The 26,437-nt window shown below is 43.2% G+C and overlaps 1 protein-coding gene across 3 annotated transcripts in view; it reads left to right on the top strand.

Annotated features, from left to right (window-relative positions):
• The window catches only part of hmga1a (high mobility group AT-hook 1a), a 109,490-nt gene that overhangs the window by 22,390 nt on the left and 60,663 nt on the right, over window positions 1-26,437 (top strand). The window contains exons 4-5 of one of the 3 annotated variants that reach the window (XM_078197945.1): window positions 10,803-10,853; window positions 17,970-18,626. In XM_078197945.1, coding sequence (XP_078054071.1) covers window positions 10,803-10,853; window positions 17,970-18,320 — 402 coding nt within the window. In that variant the 3' untranslated portion in view covers window positions 18,321-18,626. Of the gene's footprint in view, window positions 1-10,802; window positions 10,854-17,969; window positions 18,627-26,437 lie in introns of those variants that run through there. The other 2 variants (XM_078197944.1, XM_078197946.1) reach the window with 2 other exon arrangements.

Here is a 26,437-nt window from a genome sequence, read left to right on the forward strand (position 1 = left end):
TGCAACTAAAATGTTTGCTAAGAAGTCCAAATACATTCCTTTCAAAATACTCCCTGTTTCCATTTGGATTAAAGGGTCATTCCCAAAAGAAACCATAGGCTTTTCCCCAAAGCGCAAGAGTCAATACACAGGGTTTATATGAATGCATACAGCAATTGTATTTGTATTCTTTGGGGTTAACTGGGAACCTGTGAGGTGACCTTAATTCAGTTTGGTAGAGTTGTATGGAACTTGCCTGTAATTAATGCCCCTGCACAAATCCAGTGTAGAATTCATACACTTCAGGCTCCTTTTCATCTCCTTTTCCCCTACCTATCCTGCACAAATATATCCAAAACTAAATCATATTCTCTGGTAACATCACATAACAATTGTGACAGAATCGCTGCAAGATTATTATGTCTCCAATTTTGATGTCAATGTACAGATTAGCTAGGGTAAGGTTGCCCAGCATGTAACTTAATGCCATTATCCAAGAGTAAGGACCTAACTACTATCATTAAACTAATCATTCAAATCACTCCATACAATTCTCTAATTCTGCTTTTGGCTGTCATTGATTTTTGGTGTAGACACCTTAAAATACAATTAACAGCATAATAATCCAATTAAGATTGCACTGTTATGAGGGAATTTTCCGAAAGGCAATATTTTAATTTTCAAAAAATGCCTGAAGATGTTTGCTTTGAACTTGCCTGCCTCTTGGCGCTGTGCCTGGGGATCTAACCTCAGTATCAGTCTTCAAGCTTGTCTCTCAGTGTGGAACATTTCCAGCTCCTTCAGCACGTTCTACAATGGGACTAGTGGAAGAATCATGGAATTCTTACAGATGCAGCAATTCTTGATGTATAATACCGTTAGACAAACTGCTGCCACATTATTCTGCAGTGGGACCTCAGTACATACCAGAAACAGAGGCCGCAATTTTACTGGCTCACGCCACTCCATGGGCAGAGCGAGCCGGTAAAATCACACAAGAGCCGGGAAATCAGGATCGCGCCCGATTTCTCAGTTCTCGCAATCTTGCCGGCACCGGATTTTTAGCGCAGTCAGCCTGTCACCTATTTCTGGTGAGAGGCTGAATATATTATTTAAATTTATTATAAAAGTGTCTTCCAGGTGATTAGCAAACCCGGCGCTCAATCACCTGGGCTCAATCGCCTTTATGGCCTCGCTGGGAAAGGTTCTCTCCGGCAAGGAAAAGACCTGCTTCCCATGAACAGGGTACAGTCGTGTTGCCCTCGCTGATAGAACCGGAGGCCATTGAGGCTTGCCGGGGAGGCTGAGGGAAAGGGGGGGGGCTGCTCCTTTGCCTGGCAGTGCCAACCAGGCACCATGGCCCTGGCACATCGGCAATGCCCACCAGGCAGTACCAGGGGGCGGAGCCTGAATGGGACAGGGATTAGAGGGGTGGGGCCAGGCCGGGTGGCCCGGTTTGGGTGGGGGTGGGGGGGGGGGGGGGGGGGGGTGGGGGGGGGGGGGGGGGGGGGCGGGGGGGCGCTGCATTCTGCCTGCGATTGCTGGGGAAGGCGTGATCCATCTGTGTAGCAGGGGCTATATTTTCGGGAAGTGTGGGGCTTACGATCAGCCACGGGCCCCCGCGATTGCGGGAGGTGGGGACCGGATTGAGGCTACCTGCAAAAGCATCTCTCTCTCTGTGTCAGGCCTCTGTTGTTGAAATATGCAGACACAGGGACCTGTACCTCTGCTGGTTGATCAGACTAGCTGGTGAATTAAGCCCTGCCCACTGCCTGTAATAGGTAGAAACAGTCTAGCCCATTTTGTTGAGCACTATGTGCATAGGATTGGGAGCAAAGACTTGCCTAAAAAACGGATCTGCAGTCTTCCATTTTCACACTATATGGATCTTAGAATTTTTCTCGTAAAATTCCACCCAGAGACTTAATCTGGACTACACACAAAATCAGTTAGTTTTTTTTAACAAATTGAGTAAGATACGTCAAGTTATGTTACTTTGAGAATGGACAAAACTACCTATGTGAAAAATGCCACATTCAGCATCGTTGATTAAGCACCATAATTTGCCACCATGAATCCTAGAAACCTAAAAAAAATGTTTTTGAGCTGACCTGCATGGTAAGATGTTTGCGTTATTATGAATCTTTCTAATTCGGTTATGATGCTGGATATTTTCACAAAACTGGGCATCCATGAGGTGCTGTGGGCCATTGGCAGAATTGTACTCAACCACAATCTGTAACCTCATGGCCCGGCATATCCCCCACTCTACCGTTTCCACCAAGCCAGAGGATCAACCCTGGTTCAATGAGGACTGCAGGAAGGCACTAGGCAAACCTTAAAATGTGATGTCAACCTGGTGAAGCTATCAACAGGGCTACTTATGTGCCGAACAGTGGAAGCAGTACGCGATAGACGGAACTAAGCGATCCCACAACCAACTGGTCAGATCTAAGCTCTGCAGTCCTGACATAAGGGCAGCATGATGGTACAGTGGTTAGCACTGCTACCTCACGGTGCCAGGAACCCAAGTTCGATTCCCGACTTTGGTCACTGCCTGTGAGGAGTCTGCACATTCTCCTCGTGTCCGCATGGGTTTCCTCCGGGTGCTCCAGTTTCCTCCCACAGTCCGAAAGACATGCTGGTTAGGTGCATTGGCTATGCTAAATTCTCCTTCAGTGTACACTGAACAGTCGCCAGAGTGTGGCGACTAGGGGATTTTCACAGTAACTTCACTGCAGTGTTTATGAGCCTACTTGTGATACTAATAAATAAAACTTTTTTAAAAATCCAGTAGTGAATGGCGGTGAACAATTAAGCAACTAACTGGAGAAGCAGGCTCGACAAACATCTTCATCCTTAATGATGGAGGAGCCCCGCACATTAATGTAAAAGATAAGGTTGAAGCACTTGCAACAATCTTCAGCCAGAAGTGGCAAGTGGATGATTCATCTCTGCCTCCTGCGGAGGTCCCCAACATCACAGATGTCAGTCTTCAGCCAATTCGATTCACTCCACGTGATATCAAGAAATGCCTGAAGGCACTGGAAACTGCAAAGACTAAGGGCGCTGACAACATTCTGGCAATAATACTGAAGACTTGTGCCCCAGAACACGTTGTGCTCCTAGCCAAGCTGTTCCAGTACAGCTACAACACTGGCATCTACCTGACAATGTGGAAAATTGCCCACATATGTCCTAACCACAAAAAGCAGGACAAATCCAACCCGCCAATTGGTGGTCATGGGGCGGTACAGTGGCTAGCACAGCTGCTTCAAAGCTCCAGCGACCTGGGTTCGATTCCCGGCTTGGGTCACTTTCTGTGTGGAGTTTGCATGTTCTCCACGTGTCTGCATGGGTTTCCTCCGGATGCTTCGCTTTCCTTCTACAGTCCAAAGCTGTGCAGGTTAGGTTGATTGGCTATGCTAAATTTCTCCTTAGTGTCCCGGGATGTATAGGTTAGAGGGATTAGCAGGTAAATGTATGGGGTTACGGGGGTCGGGCCTAAGTGGGATTGTTGTTGGTGCAGACTCGATGGGCCGAATGGCCTCCTTCTGCACTGTAGGGTTTTTATGATTCTATTCTATGATTCAGTTTACTGTCGATCGTAAGTAAAGTGATGGAAGGTGTTGTTGACAATGCAATCTTGCGGTACTACACAGCAATAACCTGCTCACTGCTGCTGCTTTTGGGTTCCGCCAGGGTCACTCAGCTCTTGACCTCATTACAACTTTGATTCAAACATGAGCAAAAGAGCTGAATTTCAGAGGTGAAATGAGAGTGACTGCCCTTGACATCAAGGCAGTATTTGACCTAGTATGGTATCAAGGACACCTAACAAAACTGGAGTCAGGGGAGAATCAGGGGGTAAACTCTCTGCTGATTGGAGTCATAGCTAGCACAAAGGAAGGTGCTTGTCAGAGATCAATCATTTCAGTCCCAGGACCTCTCTGTAGGAGTTCCTCAGGATAGTGCCCTCTACCCAACCATCTTCAGCTGCTTCATCAAGGACCTTCCTTCCAACATAAGGTCAGAAGTGGTAATGTTTATGGTGGGTACTGCTCGCGACCCCTCCAATACAGTCCATGTCCATATGCAAGACAATACTCAGGCCTGGGCTGATAAATGGCAAGTAACTTTGCCTAATGTCAGGCAATGTCCACCTCCAACAAGGGAGAATCTGACCATCTCCCCTTGACAGTCAATGACACTACCATCACTGAGTCCCTCACTATCAGCATCTGAGGGATTGCCAATGACCAGAAACTGAACTGGACTAGCCATAAATATACTGTGGCTATAAGAGCAGTCAGAGGCTAGGAATCCTGAGTATCTCACCTCCTGACTCCCCAAAAACTGTTGGCCATCTACAAGGCGCAAGTCAGAAGTGTGATAGAGTACCCTTCACTTGCCTGGGTAAGTGCAGCACCAACAACACTCAAGAAGCTTGACAAAGCAGGAAAAAGCAGCCTGCTTGATTTGCACCCCATCCACCATCTTAAAACATTCATTCCCTCCATCAGTGACGCATAGTGGCAACAGTGTGTACCATCTACAAGATGCACTGCAGGAACTCACCGAGGCTCCTTTGATAACACCTTCCAAACCTGGGACCTCGTAGAACCATAAAATCACCACGGTGCGGAAGGAGGCCATTCGGCCTATCGAACCTGCACCGACAACAGTCCCATCTAGGCCCTATCGCCATAACCCCATGTATTTACTCTGCTAATCTTCCTGACACAAAGGAGCAATTTAGCAAGCCAATCAACCTAATCTGCACATCTTTGGAGTGTGTGAGGAAACCAGAGCACCCAGGGGAAACCCACACAGACACGAGGAGAACGTGCAAACTCCACATGGACCTCTACCACACAGCAGGATAAGGGCAGCAGATGCATGGAACACCATCACCAGAAAGTTCCCCTTCAAGCCACACACCACCCTGACTTGCAAATATATCTCTGTTCCTTTGCTGTTGCCAGGTCAAACTTCTGGAACTCTCGCCCCAACAGCAGTGTAGGTGTACATGCAGCACAAGGACTGCAGCAAGTCAAGAAGTCAGCTCACCATCACCTTCTCAAGGGCAATTAGGGATGGTCAATAAATGCAGGCCCAGCCAGCGACATCCACATTATGTGAACAAATAAAAAAAAACTCCACTTTAAACTGACTACAGGTGATGTGAGGTGATTCATTTTGGTAGGACTAATTTAAATGTGGATTACAGGGTCAAAGGTAGGGTTCTGAAGACTGTGGAGGAACAGAGAGATCTTGGGGTCCATATCCACAGATCTCTAAAGGTTGCCACTCAAGTGGATAGAGCTGTGAAGAAGGCCTATAGTGTGTTAGCTTTTATTAACAGGGGGTTGGAGTTTAAGAGCCGTGGGGTTATGCTGCAACTGTACAGGACCTTGGTGAGACCACATTTGGAATATTGTGTGCAGTTCTGGTCACCTCACTATAAGAAGGATGTGGAAGCGCTGGAAAGAGTGCAGAGGAGATTTACCAGGATGCTGCCTGGTTTGGAGGGTAGGTCTTATGAGGAAAGGTTGAGGGAGCTAGGGCTGTTCTCTCTGGAGCGGAGGAGGCTGAGGGGAGACTTAATAGAGGTTTATAAAATGATGAAGGGGATAGATAGAGTGAACGTTCAAAGACTATTTCCTCGGGTGGATGGAGCTATTACAAGGGGGCATAACTGTAGGGTTCATGGTGGGAGATATAGGAAGGATATCAGAGATAGGTTCTTTACGCAAAGAGTGGTTGGGGTGTGGAATGGACTGCCTGCAGTGATAGTGGAGTCAGACACTTTAGGAACGTTTAAGCGGTTATTGGATAGGCACATGGAGTACACCAGGATGATAGGGAGTGGGATAGCTTGATCTTGGTTTCAGATAAAGCTCGGCACAACATTGTGGGCCGAAGGGCCTGTTCTGTGCTGTACTGTTCTATGTTCTATGTTCTACAGATTTTGTCATCTTAAAGTGTAAATCACTTGACCTAGAATAACTTTGCAATATTGTAGATGAATAAATACGGACCATTGTGTTACAGGCACAAATTTAGAATGAAGATGGGGAATCGGTTCCATGTATTTGGTTAAAAGTGGGAACCAGCAGCTGGAGAGGGCCTGACAGTCTCAGTCATTAACTCCAGGACTCAACAGTCAGATCGCACCTTTTCCCCAGGAAATGGTGACCAAGTCCTTGAAGCTCTGACAGCATGTTTACATTTTTGTGACTCGGTAATGCAAGATAGTTTGAGTTTTAATTATACTAAAGAGTGTAATCAGTAGGGAGAGGGGTGAGGGGGTGGGTGTGCGGGGTTGGTGGGTGCATGGGGAGGGGTGAACAGAAATTTGTCTTGCATCTACAACAGGCGGCACGTCAGCGGAGCAGCTGTTCTTGACTCCCAATCCATACCAGCCTGAGACAAACTCATTTGAATAGAAAGGTGAGCTGCGGATGCCAAATAATGATCTTGATACGGCTTGCTCATGAGGGCTTGAAAAATTCCAACTGGTTCCAATGCCCAGGTGGCCACAGGCAGGCCCTGGGTGGGATTGGGGAGTGGGATGTGAGCCTGGGCCAACCTCAGTCCACAATGCTTTTGTGGAGCCAGCTCATTTATATTGTAGACATGATACCTGATCTGGAACCCATAATATTAATTCTGCATTACATTTTACACTGGAAAATTCTTATCCCAAGAGTGGTAACTAATGAGAAACATCCCACTTCAGAATTCTGTGTCATTTCTGCTTCCGTCAATTGCGATTTTTTTTCAGTTCGATTTTGTCTCATTGTCACGTACACTATTGATGAACCTGCTTCCATTTATCAGTCCTGTGTGAGTGGACACTGCTATCCCTCCAAATCTGACTGTTAACCAGAATGAACAAATTCACCTATGCAGTGATAGGTTTGGTTGTGAAAGGTTATGAACAAAAAACAACTGTGTTAACATTCTTTAAGTTTCTGCTTCATTTATGTGCATCAAACCCTGAGCTGTTTAGATTGCATGCATAGGTTTCTGAGGGTGCTTTTTGTATGCAGAATCTGTGTCATGCATCTTTTGAAACTCTCTGCACGAGAATTAATTTTTACAGCCAGTTTATATTTTTTAAAAATCACATTTATGAATGGAGGTTGCTAAATGTGAGCTATTTGCATTGGAACTTTATTTTCCTAAAGTGCTTGGTTTGTTTTTGTTTTGTTAAAGATTGTGCCAACTGATGCATATCACATGGAATTTCGTGGCCATTTGCCTGACACCTCTGGTTTCAGATTTGGCAGTGCGTAACATTCCAACTCTCTGACCAATATGTGTGGTTAAGATCTTTGTCCATTCTTTATCAAGGCAGTTAGTAAAGGAACTCTCCTCCCTTCACAAACCACAAGCCACAGTGGAATCTGTGACCTTGGTGACTAATGTCCAAGCCTAGAGAAGGGATGGATTTGAATTTATTTCAACATGAAGAGTTTGAAAAGTGAAGTTGCTGGTTGCAAGCTCCTTGCTCATGAATATAGATGTTCCATTTGCATTGTATTTTTTTGCCTTTACTCTTGAGCACAATGTTTTTATCTGTTGTGTATTGTAATTATGCATTTAATATAATAGAAACTGAAAGCAATACCCAGAATCATAGAATCCTGCAGTGCAGAAGGAGGCAATTCAGCCCATTGAGCCTGCACCAACCACATACCCACCCAGGCCCTAACCCCATAACCCCATGTATTTACCTTGCTAGTCCCCCTAACACTAAGGGCCAATTTAACATTGCCAATCTACCTAACCCACACATTTTTGGACCGTGGGAGGAAACCGGAGCACCTGGAGGAAACCCACGCAGACACGGAGAATGTACAAACTCCACACACACAGTGACCCAAGCCGGAAATCGAGCCCGGGTCCCTGGCACTGTGAGGCAGTAGTGCTAACCACTGTGTCACCGCGCCACCCGCAATGCCCAGAAGAACAATCACACTTTTATTTTCTATCTGTCGTCTCCATGTAATATCTTCAAAACTTTCTGTAAAGTGGAATATTGTTGTTTGTGTTTTGGAGGCCAGGGTTTTTTTGATATAAAATTTTATGTATCTCACAACTTTCCGAGAATTTAATTGTTGAATGGCTATTCTGCAGATCTGATGTTCGTGAGATGGATTAATTTGCTTGTTCTAATCCAAAATCTTAGCGTGGACTTCTGGTGGTCTTAAAATTCTCCACAATAGTAAATATCTTCTGAAAACTCTCCACTTTTTGATTGCGTACATCGGCTGCTATGACATGTTTGCTGTGCCAAGCTCTACAGTGCAGTCTTGTGGAACATATGCTGTGGTGATGCCGGCATTGGACTGGGGTAGGCACAGTAAGAAGTCTCACAACACCAGGTCCAACACATTTATTTGGAATCATGAGCTTTCGGAGCAGCGAAGGAGCAGTGCTTCGAAAGCTCGTGATTCCAAATAAACCTGTTGGACTTTAACCTGGTGTTGTGCGACTTCTTATTGTGGAATATAGGAAAAGGACTTGGCTATTTGACCCATTGAACTGATTCTACTTTCTTTATTCTCGAGATGAGAAAAGCCAAGAAGGATTGCTTATCACAGAGAAGTACGTAGTGATTTACAACAGTCTGTATTAGGACCATTGCTTTATTTGATAAACATAAGATGGTACGGTGGGACAGTGGTTGGCACTGCACTGACCCAGGTTCAATTCCGACCTCTGGTGACTGTGTGGAGTTTGCGCGTTCTCCTCGCGTCTATGTGGCTTTCCTCTGGGTGCTACAGTTTCCTCCCACATTTCAAAGATGTGCAAGTTAGGTTGATTGGCCATGCTAAATTGCCTCTTAGTGTCAGGGGGATTAGCAGCGTACGTACATGGAGTTACATGGTTAGGGCCTGAGTGGAATTGTTGTTGGTGCAGGCTCGATGGGTCAAATGGCCGCCTTCTGCACTGTAGGGATTCTGTGGTCAATTACAAAGTGATGTGTTTTGGAAGGAAAAATGGGGAGAGGCAATATAAATTGAATGGTTCAATTTGCGGGGGGAGGGGGTTACAGGAATAGAAAGACAAGGGGGCTCACATACTCATACACCTTTGAAGGTGGCTGAACAAATAGAGAACGTTTTTAAAAAGCTTATACGATTCTTTGCTATATATATATATAAAGGCATAGAAAACAAAAGCAAATAAGTTATGACAAACATGTATGAATCACAGGTTAAATCTCAACTGGTATATGGTATTTCTGCTGTACTTTAGGAAGAATGTCAAGGTTTGGAGAGGGTGCAGGGATGATTTACTAGACTGGGAGCAGGGATGAGGCACTTCAGTTTTGTAGAGAGCCTAGAGAAACTGGGAATGTTCCCCTCGGAACAGAGATGGTAGAGGAGTGACTAATTAGAGATATGAACAATTCCGAGTGATTTTGATGTGCTCAGGTTTCCTTGGTGGCACAGTGGTTAGCACTGTTGCCTCACAGTGTCAGAGACCCGGGTTCAATCCCTGCCTTGGGTGACTGTCTGTCTATGTGATGTTTGCACCTTCTCTTTGTGTCTGCGTAGGTTTCCTCCGGTTGCTCCGGTTTCCTCCCATACTCCAAAGATGTGCGGGTTAAGTTGATTGTCCATGTTAAATTGTCCCTTAGTGCCTCAAGATGTGTAGGTTGGGGGGATTAGCAAGGTAAATACAGGGTTACGGGGATAGGGCCTGGATAAGATGTTCTTTCAGAGAGTCGGTGTGAACCCAGTGGGATGAATGGCCTCCTTCTGCGTTGTAGGGATTCTATGTAGAGAAACTGTTTCCACTGAATGGAGAATCAGTAGCCTGTGGAAACAGATTTAAGATAATTTAGGAGAATAAAAACCTTGGAGGGGAGACGAAGAGAAATAATTTTATGAGGAGACTTGTTATCATCTGGAATACACTACCTAAAGGATTGTTGGAAGCGGATTCAATATCAACTTTCAAAAGAGGGTTGGATAAATACTATGAAATTTGTTGGGCAGTAGTGAAAAGAACAGGGGAGTGGGACATGATGGCTGAATGGCGTTCTATGTTGAATGTGCTGTATGATATTGTGTGTGGCAACACCGGCAAGGCAAGATTACTGGCTCATTCCTATTAATCTTGATGAGATAAAGGCCAGAAATCAGGCAGTAGGCCAGTTAAAATGAGGCCCATCACTTACTCCATCTCATCTTGCTGCATTCTCTTGGTGTCCTGATCTTGAGCAGGAGAACCAAACCCCCACTACATGGCAGTAGGTGGGGAAGCAGTGACAGGACATAAGCATCCCTGTCAGGCTTGTCGGAAGTGGGGTTGTGCCATATAAGAAGTCTATCAAGTAAGGTCTGGCTGGTTTGAGTTCTCTTAGAAAAGTCATTCACATGATGCCTCGCTGTTGCGTTCGACCAGACCTTCACATCCCTGGATTCCCAGGGTTTGTCCCTTTGGGGCTCCAGTGCACTGCTGCTCCCCTCCCTTTAAAATCCATCAGTTTGGGATAGAGTTCCTGAGTAGCCTATGGTATGGTAAGGATGGTGGGTTCCATTCCCTGAGGGCGGTTTTCATTATCCTTGCAAGGTTTGTTAAAAGGTGAGAAGAAAGCAGCAGAATGCAGGAGGTGATAAATATGTTTGCACATTACCAAAATCCCCTTTAACAGTATTTCCCCCATTATCCTAATCACTTAATATTCTACCTGAAGATGGCCCTTCGATGAATGTGCACAACAGCATTTGTAGAATGTGCGTGTAAAGAAATTTGCGCACTCTCGATTTTTTTTCTTCTCACCTACCTTGTTTCTTTTCTAGAAATCTGGTGCTGCAGGAGGAACAAAGCCAAGAGGTAGACCCAAGAAACAGGTAGGCTACATGTTTGTTTCTACTAATATACATAGTGCTGGGTTGAACAATCACTATATATTGGACATCCAAAATGTTAATGTTGATGATTGTGACTTCATGAAAATGAGCAGCATCCCAATCAGCAAATTTGTGCAGTCATGGGCAGAGCGATTTCAAGTTATGCCTGTCTTTCTTGGTGACATGATACATCCTTATAATACGATAGTGAAACCCATGAATTTTAGTGGGGTTAACCCAACACTAATTGTATAGAAATGTTAATTTGTGATGCTTAATATGCCAAGCTCGTCTATAGTTTTGGTGAGAGGATGTTCAGATACATTATTTGCAGGTGAAGTTGACCTGATTTTGAGACCTGTGAAACACATGCTGTATCTTGCGACCTTTCGCGATATGCATTTACATATGGGAAGTAGGGAAGGGTAAGAAGTTATATTAAACTTTTGAGTTTGACTACAGGTCTAGGCCTATCTATTTGGACATCAGGGTTAGCTTTTATTGTAATGATATCGATTGTATGGACTTAATTATAATAACTAAACTTTTTTTTAGCACTAATTCTGTTTAATCTGTTGCCCAATTTTTACCTTAAATTTTACTTTTCTTAATCTATCCTCTCTTCCTTAATGTTTTTTCCCTTTTAAGAAATAAAGTTAAATTATTTCCGTTTTCTTCAATTTTTCTTCACCAGGCTTCTATTGTCCATTTTGATAGTGTGAGTTAGGGGGTTTTCCCCATGTCTAAGTACAGATTTAAAGACTGGATTCCGATCAGTCAAAAATCCTGGTTGTGGGGGTTAACATTGGTGCATCATACATAAAGCTAGATCTGTCTTTCTCTTCTGTTTTCTTGACAATGCTCTTCCCTTCCCTTCCTCTTCTCCACATTGTCCAAGGGGTCATTATCTACATGAGCTTTGACTTCTTGTCCACATCTGCACTCCAGCAAAGTTCACTGGATAATGACGAAGTGTGGCAATCCGTCCTACTTCAGGAACACTGAGGCCAGTTGCCTCGCCACCGCCATAAACCGACTGGGACTCAGCTAATTCATCACATGCTGTGGATCTAATATAACTTCCCCGATGAGAGAAACCCACTGAGCCATTGTCTAGCCCCAGGTCAATTTTTGCCGCTTCTGTTTTCAAAATGTGGAAAGGGGTGTTGAAATAGGATGTTTGTGGTGGATTCTGCAGTCAACCAGCACCTGAATGAGGAAACTCGGGTGCAGTGCTTGAAGAATTAGAATTTGAGTTCATTTTTGTACATCTGCGTAGACTGTGTTCCCATGAAACTGCACAAGGCTGCAGTTGAATAGCTTCCATCAACATACCAAGAAGAGCATAAATATTATTTGGACACGGTTTCTTCTGTTGTATTAAAAAGAAGAAAAAAAATCATTGTACTGGTGGCAGTAATTTCCAAGCTTTTATTTGAATTGTTTGCCATGTTTTGCTACTTGTAAAAAGGAAAAAGAAACTGTTCCCTGGTCACACTTATCTCTCTGCCAATGCTACAATTTCGATAATTTCTGAGATCCATATTGTGCACGCCGCCATGAAGATTTCAGAAAAGTGATGTATAATTTATTAGCAGATTATCACAGTTTTACCACCTCCTTCCTGACTTTGCAGGTTAGTTGTTTCATTTTTATTTTGCTGTTGTACACTGGTTTGCTACCTTCCATCAATAAAACCATCCGTTCCCTCAGCTAAACTAATTCCATAGAAGAAGATGGATTCTTATGAACCACAGCAACAAAACAACCAGAATTCGACTACTTTCACAAATCCTGGGCTTAGCGCAGTGGAGAACGGCTAAAATGGAATCTGAAAAGGAACAAATCCTAAAAGCAAGAAGCCCCCTGCATGTTCTGTGCTCGCTGATCTGTACCTGTTGACCTTTTGAATGGCCTTTGAAGAGTAGATCATCTTCATGAATATTTTTCAAAGCATATACTCCACACTGTAATCTAATCCATTCATTTGCTTGAAATTTGACAGGAAAGTGGTAAAAGGAGGACTCCTTTTTTTGTTTTGAAGTTGTCCTGTTTCCCCATTTTTGATTGCCCGAACTAAACATTTTGCTCTTAAGAATACCCAGAGACAATTTGTTTCCCAGTTTTTCCCAGCCCCCCTGTGTAATCCATACATATTTAGATGGGGAAAACACATGAAAGTGATGAGTTGACTTGCATTTTCCTCATATCCATGCAATAAGAAGCAGCCTGCCATTGCTCAGTGTCTCGGCAGGAACCCACAGCTTGAGGAGATGTCAGCACTCTTTAATCTCTCTTAGATTGATCATTCTCAGACTCGGTGTGATTAGAGTGATTGTGCCATATTGGTGCTTGAGAGTCACAATATTGTTCAGAGGATTGTGAAGAATAATAACATTAACAGACATTCTGAGGAAATTCAGCTTTAAAACCAGAGCATGTGCTAACCGTTAAATCAGCAATAAAAAAAGGTGGGGTCGGAACAGAGCATTTGAGTCTTCATGTGTCCCACATGCTGAGATGGACTGAATGATGCAGCATTGACCCAGTGAGCTACATTTTTACCAATAGGAACCTTTTTTTCCCCCCTTCCTTTTCTCTCCTGCCATATTTAAGGCATGGATGCACACTGAGGTTACAGTTCCTTGAACAGAAATTCTCTTATACCTTGTCTAATTGGACATTCCTCATGTTGCTGTCCATACTGTGAATGTTGGCTTCGGGAGACGTCACAACTAAGTCTGATCATCTCTTTAACTGACATTCACCCATGTTGACATTCCATTAGCATGTCTGGATAGTGATCAAGAGGGGGAACCCTGATAGATATTTTCCCCTCCCTGGAGCAAGGGCATTGAGACCAGTTGTAGTTGTCCCCTCGCTATCCTAACTGAGCTGAAGTAACTTGAGGATTAAACCTGGAACCTTTGACAGTCTTGTATGTCTCAACAACAAAATAGGGCAGTACATTTATCCATCAAAGTCATTAGGAGCAACTGAATATGGACAAGTTAAAGTGACTCTTTTAAAAAGTCTTGGGACGTGGAAGATGCAAACATTCTTAAAGCACTCAGCGTTAGTTTCATTTACATTTTCTGGATATCTGATAATCAGCTTCACAGTATGAATCGGACTGGATTTTGTTGTACCTTCATGGTTTCTGGTTGGAGAATTCAGCCTTGCTGCAGTTACAGCATGCAAGAAGTAACTGAACAAGTATGCAGCTTACAAAAATATTGAGTAAGATTTTGTTGGCCAGAAATATACAAGAGTCTGACAACACTCGAACCTAATTCTCGAGTTCCACCAGACATTTTCAGAAATTAACACTTGACAGGTTTTTCTGAAGTCAGTTTGTGCACTACTGTGTCCAAACATTTCAGTCATGGAGTTTATCTAATATGCTCCCTCATTAAAATATTTTATGTATTACAATTCTTAGTCCGAGAGACAAAAATAACCCTCCTTTGGCTAATGGGTTCATTTAATTACCATTGAAGGAGTTTTATATCTGATTACAGCTTCATAGTAGCATTTATGAACCTAATGACTAGAGTCTCCAAACTCATTGTAGGTACCTATTTTAAATCTTGCCACAATGGAATTCATCCAATCTAGAGGCTCTTGTGACCATTCCACCATCTCTTGGAGCTCTCTTTCAAGCTTCCCTTTTAGTTCTGTTGGTACTTTACGTGTTGGGTGGACCAAAGGTTCCATTGTTGGGTGAATGATGATGTGATACTCAGAATCTTCAAAGTATCTAACAGTCTCATTGAAACACTTGTGTGCATCATATCTTGTTTGCACCTAGTAGGAAGGCAATTTTAAATGGATGCATTCTCTTCAAACCTTAGTGTCACCTTCTTCATCTCATGGTTTACTGAGATAATCTGTAGCCCTTCACAACTGCTCAAACCCTGGATAGCAGGGCCATCTGTTTCAGTGATGTAACCATACAGTTAACATCTTTGACTGTGTGTTCCCCTGTTTTGTTGTTCTGAGTTGTTGAATCACAGTTTCCCCATATGCTTTAGTATGAACACATTTCTTTGGAAAATTCATTTTCTTCCAAATTTTCAGGAAAGATCTTCTGGTATAATCTGAGCGAGATGATGTTACTCTGTGCTCTGTTATCAATCGTCACCTTCAGATTTATCATTACGGGTTTTCCTCTTGCTGATCTAATAGTTATATGAATTTATTTTCTCTGGGAACTGTTGCCTCCAGCCATTTCATGCTGTTGTATGGTTCCTATGTCTATCGTAGTTTTCAAATTCACCTTCATGGGTGGCACGGTGGTTAGCACTACTGCCTCACCACACCCGGGTTCAATTCTGGCCTTGGGTGACTGTATGGAGTTTGCACATTCTCTCTGTGTGGGTTTCCTCCGGGTGCTCCGGTTTCCTCCCACAGTCCAAAGATGTGTAGGTTAGGGGGATTAGCGGGTTAAATACATGCGGCTCCAGGGTTAGGGTGGGGGAGAGGGGAAGTGGGCCTGGGTAAGATACTCTGTCCAAGAGTCGGTGCAGACTCGATGGGCCAAATGGCCTCCTTCTGCATTGTTGCGGTTCTTTGATCGTCTTCCAAGGTATGGATGTTTTGGTTTCTGTCCATTCGCCCTGTTGCTCTCACTCTGGTGCATTGCCTACCTCCTTTTATCTTTGTTCTACACATATTTGCCCAATGATTGGCCTCTCCACAAGCTTTGAAGATTAGTTCTTATGGTGGACATTTCCTTCTGTCTGTGAATTCATGTGGTCATTCATGTCTCCTGCACAACTTTCTCTCAGTTTGTTGTATACTCTTTTGTTTCTACATCAATCCAGCAGCCTTTCCCTTGGTTTAACTGAAGGCTAGCCTTTTGGGTAGTTACTGTCTTCATCTGTGTGCTCATAGCTTTGTGTGCTCTGGTAGTGTTCGCAGCCTTTGATATTGTGAGCTTGCCCTTCCCTATCAGCACTTTCTGTACTTCAGAGCGTGTAGAATCCCAAATTGGTTGATCCATCAGCTTTCCATCTCTATTCGTAAACTTGCATTTTCTCGCTGCACTTTTTAATCTTGCGACAAAATTATCAATAGGCTCACCTAATTGCTGTCCGAGGCCTTGAAATTCAGATTGGTAGATCTGATGATTCTGCTGCTTCACAGCTCCAGGGACCTGGGTCCGATTCCCGGCTTGGGTCACTGTCTGTGTGGAGTTTGCACATTCTTCCTGTGTCTGCGAGGGTTTCCTCCGGGTGCTCCGGTTTCCTCCCACAGTCTAAAGATGTGCGGGTTAGGTTGATTGGCCATGCTAAAATTGCCCCTTAGTGTCCTGAGATGCGTAGGTTAGAGGGATTAGCAGGTAAATGTGTAGGGATAAGGGGGTAGGGCCTGGGTGGGATTGTGGTCGGTGCAGACTTGATGGGCCAGATGGCCTCTTTCTGCACTGTAGGGTTTCTGTGATTCGATTTTGGCTCGAGATGGGTGTTGAATTTTGTCCGGATCTTTGCCATCCTCTTCATTAAGCTCCCAGCTGTTGAATAAATTTTATTCTATATCTCATGCCCACAGAAGGATACAACCAACCCTCTCTTCATTTCCAGTACCTTTTGGGAAATAACTGAATATCAATCTGCACTTTTGCTTAAACTTTGCAAATGTCCCTCAGGCATTATCAGCTTCCCAATTCATTATGGGCCGTAGCTGTGCGTTCATTGCTGCACTGGACAACGTTTCATTTTTAGTTTTCGCATGATTCACTAAGTTTCTTTTGTGGGTCAATATTCCAAATCAGCACTAAATTAATTCAAAATGCTTTAAGTTTACTCATAGACACTTGCTGTCACCATGCTATCTGTCTTTGTTGTATTTTAGTTCCCAGATGTTGTTAATAATCACACTTTAAGCTTGGAAAGATCAGAAACCCTTTGGGCGGGATTTTCCAGCTGCGAGTGCCCCAAGACCAAAATTCCTACCTGAGCTCAATGGACCTTTAAATGGTCCACCAAATTTTCTGCTTCACCGTCTACGCTTCCCACAATGGACGGGGCTGGGACATTTTCAGCCTTTTGTGTTTAATTTTGCCATGCTGTCTGACACAAAGGAGGACTGGATTGAACTGGTTCTGTTCCACTTCATGTGAGTCTCAGTACAGCCGTGAAATGTGAACCCCTGGAACACTTACACACAATACACTAGTTCCCAGCTAAATAGTCTGTAGCTATTTACAAATAATACGACAATATATAAGGCTATTCAAAATGTCTGCTAATACCTTACTGTTTGAAAATATTTTTAGTAAAACAAGTAGAAATTTTTAAGCACCTTTGGTGTGTATGCATTTTCAAATTTGGTAAAATTTTGTGGCTTTGGAAAATATTTGCAATTAGGACTTTTTTTGTTTTGCAACTGAAACACTGGTTCTTCAAGAGATAAGGCAATCAGACATTCTTTTCAAGTATATGGTTTGTTTTTTTCCGTGGCAGGGAGATCTTATTTTGCAGCCAAGGCAGAACCATGAGTAGAGATCTTCTCTGCTGGGGAAAGCTCTGTCTATCAGGTCTAGGAAAGAAATAGAAATCTGAATTGAGGAAAGCTCTTCCCTCACCACAATTCTCTCAGTGATGTCAATGCAGTTTCCAATGACAAAGTACAATCCTGGGTGATAATAATCAAAGATATTACTGTCATTCAGAGGACAGAGCAACACCTCATATGAGGCAGGTGTGAGACTCTTTCCCAAGTCCCTTCCCACCCCAAATATTGAAAAATAGCTTGCAGAACTGGAATAACTGATTGCTCATACCTCTGGCTGGAAGCTTTCAAATGGATGGGTCATAGCATTCCTTTTGAGTCAGACCAGCAACAACACCCTGAGACCCAGCAGGACACATGACACCCATCTCCCAAGAACAACACCAGCCCCTTGGCAGGTTTCAATTTGTCATTACACACACTCTTGACAACCTGTTAACACAGTTAGCAAATGGATTGCTTGTATTCATATGATTGCAGATGCTGTCCAAATGTTTGGCAAAACAAACCTTAAAACTGTGTCCGCTATGACAGTGGTTCTGTTAAAGATCAGTTCTGTTTGTCTGTGATATATTGGGTTAATTTTCTTTCTTTGAATAGATGACCCCTAAGAATTTGCAGTACTTTACCTTGAGGCCATTGGGGAACAAACTGAGTGATTGTATCGACCCCTGTAGCACCCTCCGCTCTAATTCCTGTGATCTGGAGACGCTTCCTAGACGAAGAAGGAGACAAACAGGAAACTGTGCTGCTGAAGATGTCCCTATGGCAATCCAAAAGAGAGACAATGTTCTCCCAATGCGTGGCATCAGTAGGATAGAGAGACAGCTTCAAGATTTCCAGGGAGATGTGATGAGGGAATTGGAAGGTATACAAAGGGCCATTAAAGCCCTAGAGGATACTGTTAACACGGCCTTGTTGGATATCCGTCAGGTTATCCAAGAAACCTGAACCAGGCATTGGGAAGGAAGGCTGGGAGGTATTGGTGCAAGCTGGCATTATGGACAGACCGTATCTTTCTGAAATTGCTTAACGGCACATGGCCTGTAACTGCCACCGCTAACTTTTTTTTAACTAGCAGGCCAAGTTGTTTTAATTCTCGCAGGTTACTTGTTTGATATTTATATTATTCCCCCTCATTCTCCATTGTTAGAATTTGTTGTAATCGTAGATTGTACAAAAGTCCTCGTACTCTTGATTCATGGAAAATTTATTTAATTAGTTCTGAGACAAGAAAATAAAAACTTTATAAACTTAAACTGTGTCTTTGATTCTTTTTCTGCCCTCATCTTTCTCCTTCTGCAAAACACTGATATTTCTGAATTTATCCTGTGACCAAAGTTGCTCAGAATAACTCTGGAAAGAACCTATCTAATCTCAGAATAACTCTGTAAAGAATCTATCTAATCTCAGAATAACTCTGTAAAGAATCTATCTAATCTCAGAAAAACTCTGTTTAGAAGCTATCTAGTCTTGGAGTAACTCTCCATAGAACCTATCTAATCCCCAGAAAAACTCTGTATAGAATCTATCTAATCTCTGAGTAACTCTGTGTAGGACATGTTTAATCCCAGAATAACTCTGTTTAGAATCTATATAATCGCAGAGTAATTTTGTATAGACCCTATTTAATCCTAGAATAACTCTGTATAGAATCTACCTAACCTCAGAGTAGCTCTCCATATAACCTATCTAATCTCAGAGTAACTCTGTATAGAACTTATCTAATCATTCTATCAATCAGAAGTGACAGTGTCACAGTAAATTGCCAGAACTATGTGGCTTCTTTTGGAAAGGAGCATTGTGAATTGGTAGAAATGATAGCTTGGAACCTATTAAAGGCTGAGGCTCTTTTCACTGTTCCCTGCTGTCAGGTGTTGTGCTGTAATTTAGAGTGGAGTGAGTCCTCTGTGTGCTCCAGGCAAATGTCCAGAAGATTCCCCCTGTTAATATGGAGGAGGGAGATGAATGAAGGCAGAATAGGCATTATCACAAGGCTTTGCCAGTCAGGAAAAGTACAGTTGGCTCCCATGCTTCCATAACAAGGGTCACATACCTCAGAACCTGACCTATCCCCAGTGAGTAATGCAGCCAATGATGCCTCCTCACCAAGGTTTGGCTCAGCATTATGTCGAGCTGAATATTCTGCTTCTTTCCACAAAAGCAGCCTACAATTTACCTGATTAGCATATAGATCTTGTCTATATAACTTGAGAATTGTTTTAAAGACTACCATTTCATAGATCATAGAAACCCTACAGTACAGAAAGAGGCCATTTGGCCCATCAAGTCTGTACCGACCACAATCCCACCCAGGCCCTACCCCCATATCCCTACATATTTACCCACTAATTCCTCTAAGCTGCACATCTCAGGACACTAAGGGGCAACTTTAGCATGGCCAATCAATCTAACCTGCACATCTTTGGACTGTGGGAGGAAACTGGAGCACCCGGAGGAAACCCACGCAGACACGAGGAGAATGTGCAAACTCCACACAGACACTGACCCAAGCCGGGAATCGAACCCAGGTCGCTGGAGCTGTGAAGCAACAGTGCTAACCACTGTGCTACCGTGCCGCCCAATTTGGAAGCTATCTTTGGTCTGTTTAATCAAAGCCAAAGTTTGGCAGAAATTCCCAGTGTCCAAAGCCTGAATATCCCCGAGGGTGCCAGATACCCTCATGTCTGTCCTTTTCCTCCCCTTTTAAATCAATTGTGGTTTTGCTACCATCGCTGCTTTCTGTGTTTTGGTTGCAAATCAATCAGCTCTTGGCTCTTACGTATCTGTTGTGAATTATTTGAAAGAGGGTGAACTTATTGTACTCCTATAATATCCGAGGCTGTGGTGGGAACAGTTTGAAAATGACATGCGAGTGACATGACAGAATTGCGACTGAACAATTCTTTACAAATTGGTAAATTTATGACCGATTATAAATATGTATATTATGTCTAAAATGTACTGTAATAATGTGATCCTTGTGTTCCTTGACACGAAGAATGAGCAATGTTAAATAGAATATTAGATTATGAATGAAAACAAGTAGCAGTAATAAATACAGATACTCCAGTTAATCTACTGATTTCTCCTGTACAAAGCATATAATGCCACTATAGTCCGAGCATATTACTATATTCCTAGCCCTTTATTATCACTAATACTATTGAGTTATATTTCTAATCAACCATTATCCCTACTTTAATCTAACCTGACTGTTTACATATACCAATTTCAACATAAGAACTTGGGGCAGGAGTAGGCCATCTGGCCCCTCGAGCCTTCTCTACCATTCAATAACATCATGTCTGATCTTTTCATGGACTCAGCTCCACTTAGCTGCCCGCTCATCATAGCCCTTAATTCCTTTACTGTTCAAATATTTATCGAAAAATTGCCTTAAAAACATTCAATGAGGTAGCCTCAACTGTTTTACTGGGCACGGAATTCCACAGATTCACAATCCTGTGGGAAGAAGTTCCTCCTCAACTCAGTCCTAAATCTGCTCCCCCTTTGAGGCCTTGCCCCCTACTTCTAGTTTCACCTGCCAGTGGAAACAACTTCCCTGCTTCTATCTTATCTACTCCCTTCATAACCTTATATGTTTCTAGAAGATCTCCCCTCATTCTTCTGAATTCCAATTAATATAGCCCCAGTCTACTCAGTCTCTCCTCATAAGCCAACCCTCTAAACTCCAAAATCAACCTAGTGAATCTCCTCTGCACCCCCTCCAATGCCAGTATATCCTTTCTCAAATAAGGAGACCAAAACTGTATGCAGTACTCTAGGTGTGGCCTCACCAGCATCTTATACAGCTGCAACATAACCTCGCTGTTTTTAAGCTCTGTCCTTCCAGCAATGAAGGACAAAATTCCATTTGCCTTCTTAATTAGCTGCTGCACCTGCAAACCAGCTTTTTGTGATTCATGCGCAAAGACACCCAGGTCCCTCTGCACAGCAGCATGCTGCAATTTTTTACAATTTAAATAATAGTCCATTTTGCTGTTATTCCTATCAAAATGGATGACCTTGCATTTATCAACATTGTACTCCATCTGCCATTGTACTCCATCTTAGTGTCATCTGTTATATTTCCAATATAAGGTTGTAAAGTGCTTTTTGGATGCCTGAGCATATGCTAACAACAACTTCATTTGTCTAGCATCTTTAACCTAATTGGGCATTCCCAAGGTGCATCACAGGAGTCTATTAGTCAACACTTGATGTTGAGTCACAAGAGCTGTTAGGACAGGTTACCTAAAGCCTGATCAAAGAGCTGGATTTTAAAGAGCATCTTAAAGCGATGAAGAGAGAGGCAGAGAGATTTTGGGAAGGAATTCCAAAGTGTAAGGCCTAGACAGCTGAGAGCTATGTTGCTAATGGTACAACAATTAAAAGCACAGATGCACAGAACTGGAGAAACACTCAGGGCGGGGTTTTCCGGCCGCGCTTGCCCCAAAACTGGAAAATCCCGCTCAAGGTCAATGGACCTTTGCATGCGCCCCCCCCCCCCCCCCCCCCACCTTCCCAGCCCCACTATGATTCCCTTGGCTGGTGGGACGGGAAAATCTCCCCCAGAGAGTTTCTTGGAGAGTTGTAGGGTTAGAGAGGGTCAGGTAGCCACAGAGATTTGAAAACCAGGGACTGGATATTATGGATACAAATCAGGCAGGCTGCCCCTCTCTCATGAAAGTCAAATGGACCATGATGACGTTGGGTTGGCAGTAGGATGCCAGTCTCTGGAATAATGAAGGCGAGCGGGTGTGGAAATCGAAAACCCGCCCACCATTTTGAAATTACTACTTAACAAGCTTGTTAACAACCCAATTGTCTGCAATTCTTTGCCTGCTGCATTTTTCGGGTGTTGGACATGTTTTACAACAGCTATGATGAGGCTGCACAAGACCAGAAGGAAAGGCCTGCCACAGGGACTACGGCTGAATGTAGCAGCAGATTCTGCTGGTGAAGGTGGCAACATCGGTAGGTTTAAAAAAAATTTTTTTTTTGCTTTCTGGAACCTTCAATAAAGTATAAAGACAGATTCAGTGAACAGGAAGCTTTAAATTTGTAGCCCTGATAACTTCTTGTTCATGACATAACCCCTCTGCTGCATGACTAGACTCGTGATAAAACATGGCGCCCCACCCCTGACCTTGCACCTCTAATTAACCGCCTCCTTGCTGGGCGGCCACTAATTGGACTTCGAATGCTTGATTCAGGAAGCTGAGATGGCAATGCGGGAGAGAGTGGAATGTTTGGGGCGAGATTTTCATCACCAAGTTCCAGCTTCCTTGGGAGAAAGTGTCTGCAAAGGTGAGATATTCATCACCAGGCTGCAAGTGTGGGCTACAGTCAGGCCAGTTGGCCTGGGAAAGATGTTGGAGGCAGCCACTGGGACTGCTATGTGCAGAGTCGAACTGTTTAAGAAGCCCACCTTGGTGCTGTGGGACTTTGTGTTTTTGTTTTAACTGGGTCAAATGTCCTCCAGCCCCTACGCTCGTGACTCCTTACCCTGCACACATGCACTATGGCCCTCCTCTCAGCCTCCCCTATTGCCTTTCATGTCCCCATGCCAAGCTATGGCACTTCTACATCCATTGACACACTATAGTTTTTTTTCTTTATTAATTCATGGGACATGATTGTCACTGGCTGGTCAGCATTTATTGCCCATCCCTAGTTGCCCTTGAGAAGGTGGTGGTGATACAACTGAGTGGCTTGCTAGGCCATTTCAGAGGGCAGTTGAGAGTCAACCACATTGGTGTGGCTCTGGAGTCACATGTAGGTCAGACAGGGTAAGGATGACAGATTTCCTTCCCTAAAGGACGTTAGTGTACCAGGTGTTTTTTTCCGACAGTCAACAATGGTTTCATGGTCATCAGTAGATTCTTAATTACAGATATTGAATTCAAATTCCACCATCTGCCATGGTGGGATTTGAACCCCGGTCCCCAGAACATTAGCTGAGTTTCTGGATTAATATTTTAGTGATAATACCACTAGGCCATCACCTCCCCTACTATACATTGTATCGAACCAATAAGTCCTATAGTTACAGTGGGAATGATTCTTCAAAAAAAGGTTATTCATTTGTTATTTTCCATTATGTTTTTTAAAAAAGGCATTTAACAGGGCAATAAAAGCATCAATCATCCAGATTCTTTAAAGTATCAATAACAGAAACTGCAAGCCCTTGAAACCACTTAACCTGGTGTAATTAACGATTGTGCCGTTGACATCAGAGATCAGAGATGCTGAGCTGTCAATCAGACAATGCTTTCCCTTGGGTTCAGGTGTTTCATCAAGAATGTTGGAATTATTTGTTGTTAGCCAAGCTCCATTACGGCATGAGGGACAATGGGGGAGAGATGAGTGGAGTGACACAGTTGGGGGAAATGATAGACCATGAGGTGTGGGTGGGGTCTTTGTCTTGTCATGAGGGTGGCATGAGAAGGATCTTTTGAACTCAGCTCTTAAAACATCTCGTCATGCAGACTAGGACTCCTCTTGAGGGGCTGGGAACAATAACTCTTTACTTAAAAACTGCGGAGGACAAAGACTAGCCTATCCCCATAATGGAGCCGGCCAGGTCAGGAGTGTTGGGTGTGGGCTTTCAATCAGAACCAATCTGCACACTTTAAAGCCTTTCCAAAAATCTGACAGCCCAAGAATGGGTCAATGCGACTCAGTGAAAAATCCAACCTTCAGTTTCCGTTCCGCTTCCTTCTCCAAAAGAAATGTCAAATCCTACCCAAAGATATGAAACTTAAAAATAAGGCATTGCCAGATCAGAGACGATGGACATGGGTAATGGGTGAGTGTGACTGGGGACCAGTTAGGATATGTGCAGCAAATAATTGGATCAGCTCACCTTTAGGACATGCAAAATGGGCAACTGGCAAGGACAACATTGGAATATTCAAATCCAGAAGGAGCAAAAGCAATGTGTGAGGGTTTCAGCGCTGATGAACTAAGGCAGTGGTGGAGATAGTTGGTCAGTGTTACAGAGATAGAAGTATGCTGTCTTGGTGATGCTGTGGGTATGGGGTTGGCAGCTCATTTTGGAGTCATGCAGGACACACTAGCAAGGGAAGAGGGATGGAGTTGGTTGCAGGGACTGATGGCAATGTCTTTAGACTTAGCAATATTTAGTTGGAGGAAACTTCTACTCATCCAGCACTAGATATCGAGCAAGTAGCGTGAGAGATCAGTAAGAGTGGAGGAATCAAGAGAGGTGGTGGTGAGATAGAGCTGGGTGTCATTGGTGGAACCTGACTTATTTTTAGATGCAGTCATTGTGGGAGCTGCATTAAGATGAGAAATAGGATTGGGCTGCTTCTCCAGCAGTGAAAGCACAATATAAATGTAAGTTCTTTTTTTTTCTTACCCTTGTACCTAGACTCCAAGCTTATTGCTTTGCCATGCCTAGTGCAAACATACTGGTTAAAGAGCAAGTTCTAGAAAAGGTATGGCGCAGTGGCTTCAACATGGTGTGCTTGTTGTGACACAAGCTGCACACCTTGAGACTTGACCTTCTCACTTGTGGTTTCTAATATCCTCTGGTTCAGTGATAGGTCTGATGAGTCGGACTGCTCTTTGTATCTCCCCTTTGTGTGTTGCAAGGAAATGGACTCTGATGCATGGATCCCTCCGAGTATCGAAGGTGCTCAATTTTGCTAGAATCAAAGAACCACAAGTCATTTTATAAACTATTCAATTCCCCATTATCCCTCAAACTACCTCATTGAAATATCAGAGTAATTTGCTTTTAACTTTGAATTTGGAATCCCATAGCTGGCTCTGAATCAGTTGAAGGAGGAAAAAGTAATGATACCTCACACCAGAGTGTTTGGTATTGCCTCACTCAGTGCCCTTTTGGCACATGCTCAGCACAGAAACAGCATCTAAGAATGACAATGACAAATGTTGTTTAGTACATAATGAACATTTTGAAAATCAGCTCTAAGCTCTGAATGCTGTCTTCTTTTCTGCAATCTTATTTCTGTTCAGTGATGCATGCTTTTTATTAATGTGATATTTACATGTTAAAATAAAATCTTTCTATATTTTTATAGTTAGTGAGATTCTTGCTATTTATTACCCACCCTTTATCGGTGATCCACAGAACTTGTTGTGTGTTATTAGTAAGTAGAATTGCATCTGGTTTAAAGTTTATTAATTAGTGTCACAAGTAAGCTTTGCAATGAAGTTACTGTGAAAATCCCCCAGTTGCCATTCTCCGGCACCTGTTCGGGTACACTGAGGGAGAATTTGGCATGGCCAATGCACCTAACCAGCATGTCTTTCTGACTGTGGGAGGAAACTGGAGCACCCGGAAGAAACCCACGCAAAGCGAACACGGGGAGAACATGCAGACGCCGCACAGACAGTGACCCAAGCCAGGAATTGAACCCGGGTCCCTGGCGCTGTGAGACAACAGTGCTAACCACTGTGCCATCGTGCCTCCCCTTTTGGAGCTATTCCAGCTGTTTCTATTTTCTAAATCAACACATTACTGGTTGTATGGAAAATAAACATGGACTGCATCAAGCATTTGGTTTTTCCAGGCTCCACAATGGCTAAACCTTTTTATTATGCATAGGACTGTTGGTTTGTTGCAAGCTTTCTGTTAAGGAAACGACTCATCATTGAGTGAATGTGACCCTGAAAATGGTCTAGGCATTTTGAATCAATTAACTAAGAAATGTGAGGATTCTACTACTAATGATCCTGGCATGGAAACTATTTTTTGGGAAGCATGAAGGCCTATTTACTAGATTAGAATTCCAATTTATGAAAGGAAATGGTGGGGAAGCTATATTATCTGACACCAATTTGATGGGTGAGCAACATTTGAAATGTTGGACTGTGCATGTTGAAAACTGGGCGACATCAAAGGTTAAATGAACATCCTGTGAAGGTTTCTGAAAAGTAAAGATGGGTAGCAGTGGACATTAATTTTCCTTATTGAATTTTTAAGGGCTACAATGAAAATATAAAGAAATAGTGTAGTTACTAATAAGACAAGAGATAAACATTAAAGACGATGGACTGAGTTCTGTCAAAGT

The sequence above is a fragment of the Mustelus asterias genome, chromosome 25 (genome assembly GCF_964213995.1).
Source record: "Mustelus asterias chromosome 25, sMusAst1.hap1.1, whole genome shotgun sequence".
Lineage (NCBI taxonomy): Eukaryota > Metazoa > Chordata > Chondrichthyes > Carcharhiniformes > Triakidae > Mustelus > Mustelus asterias.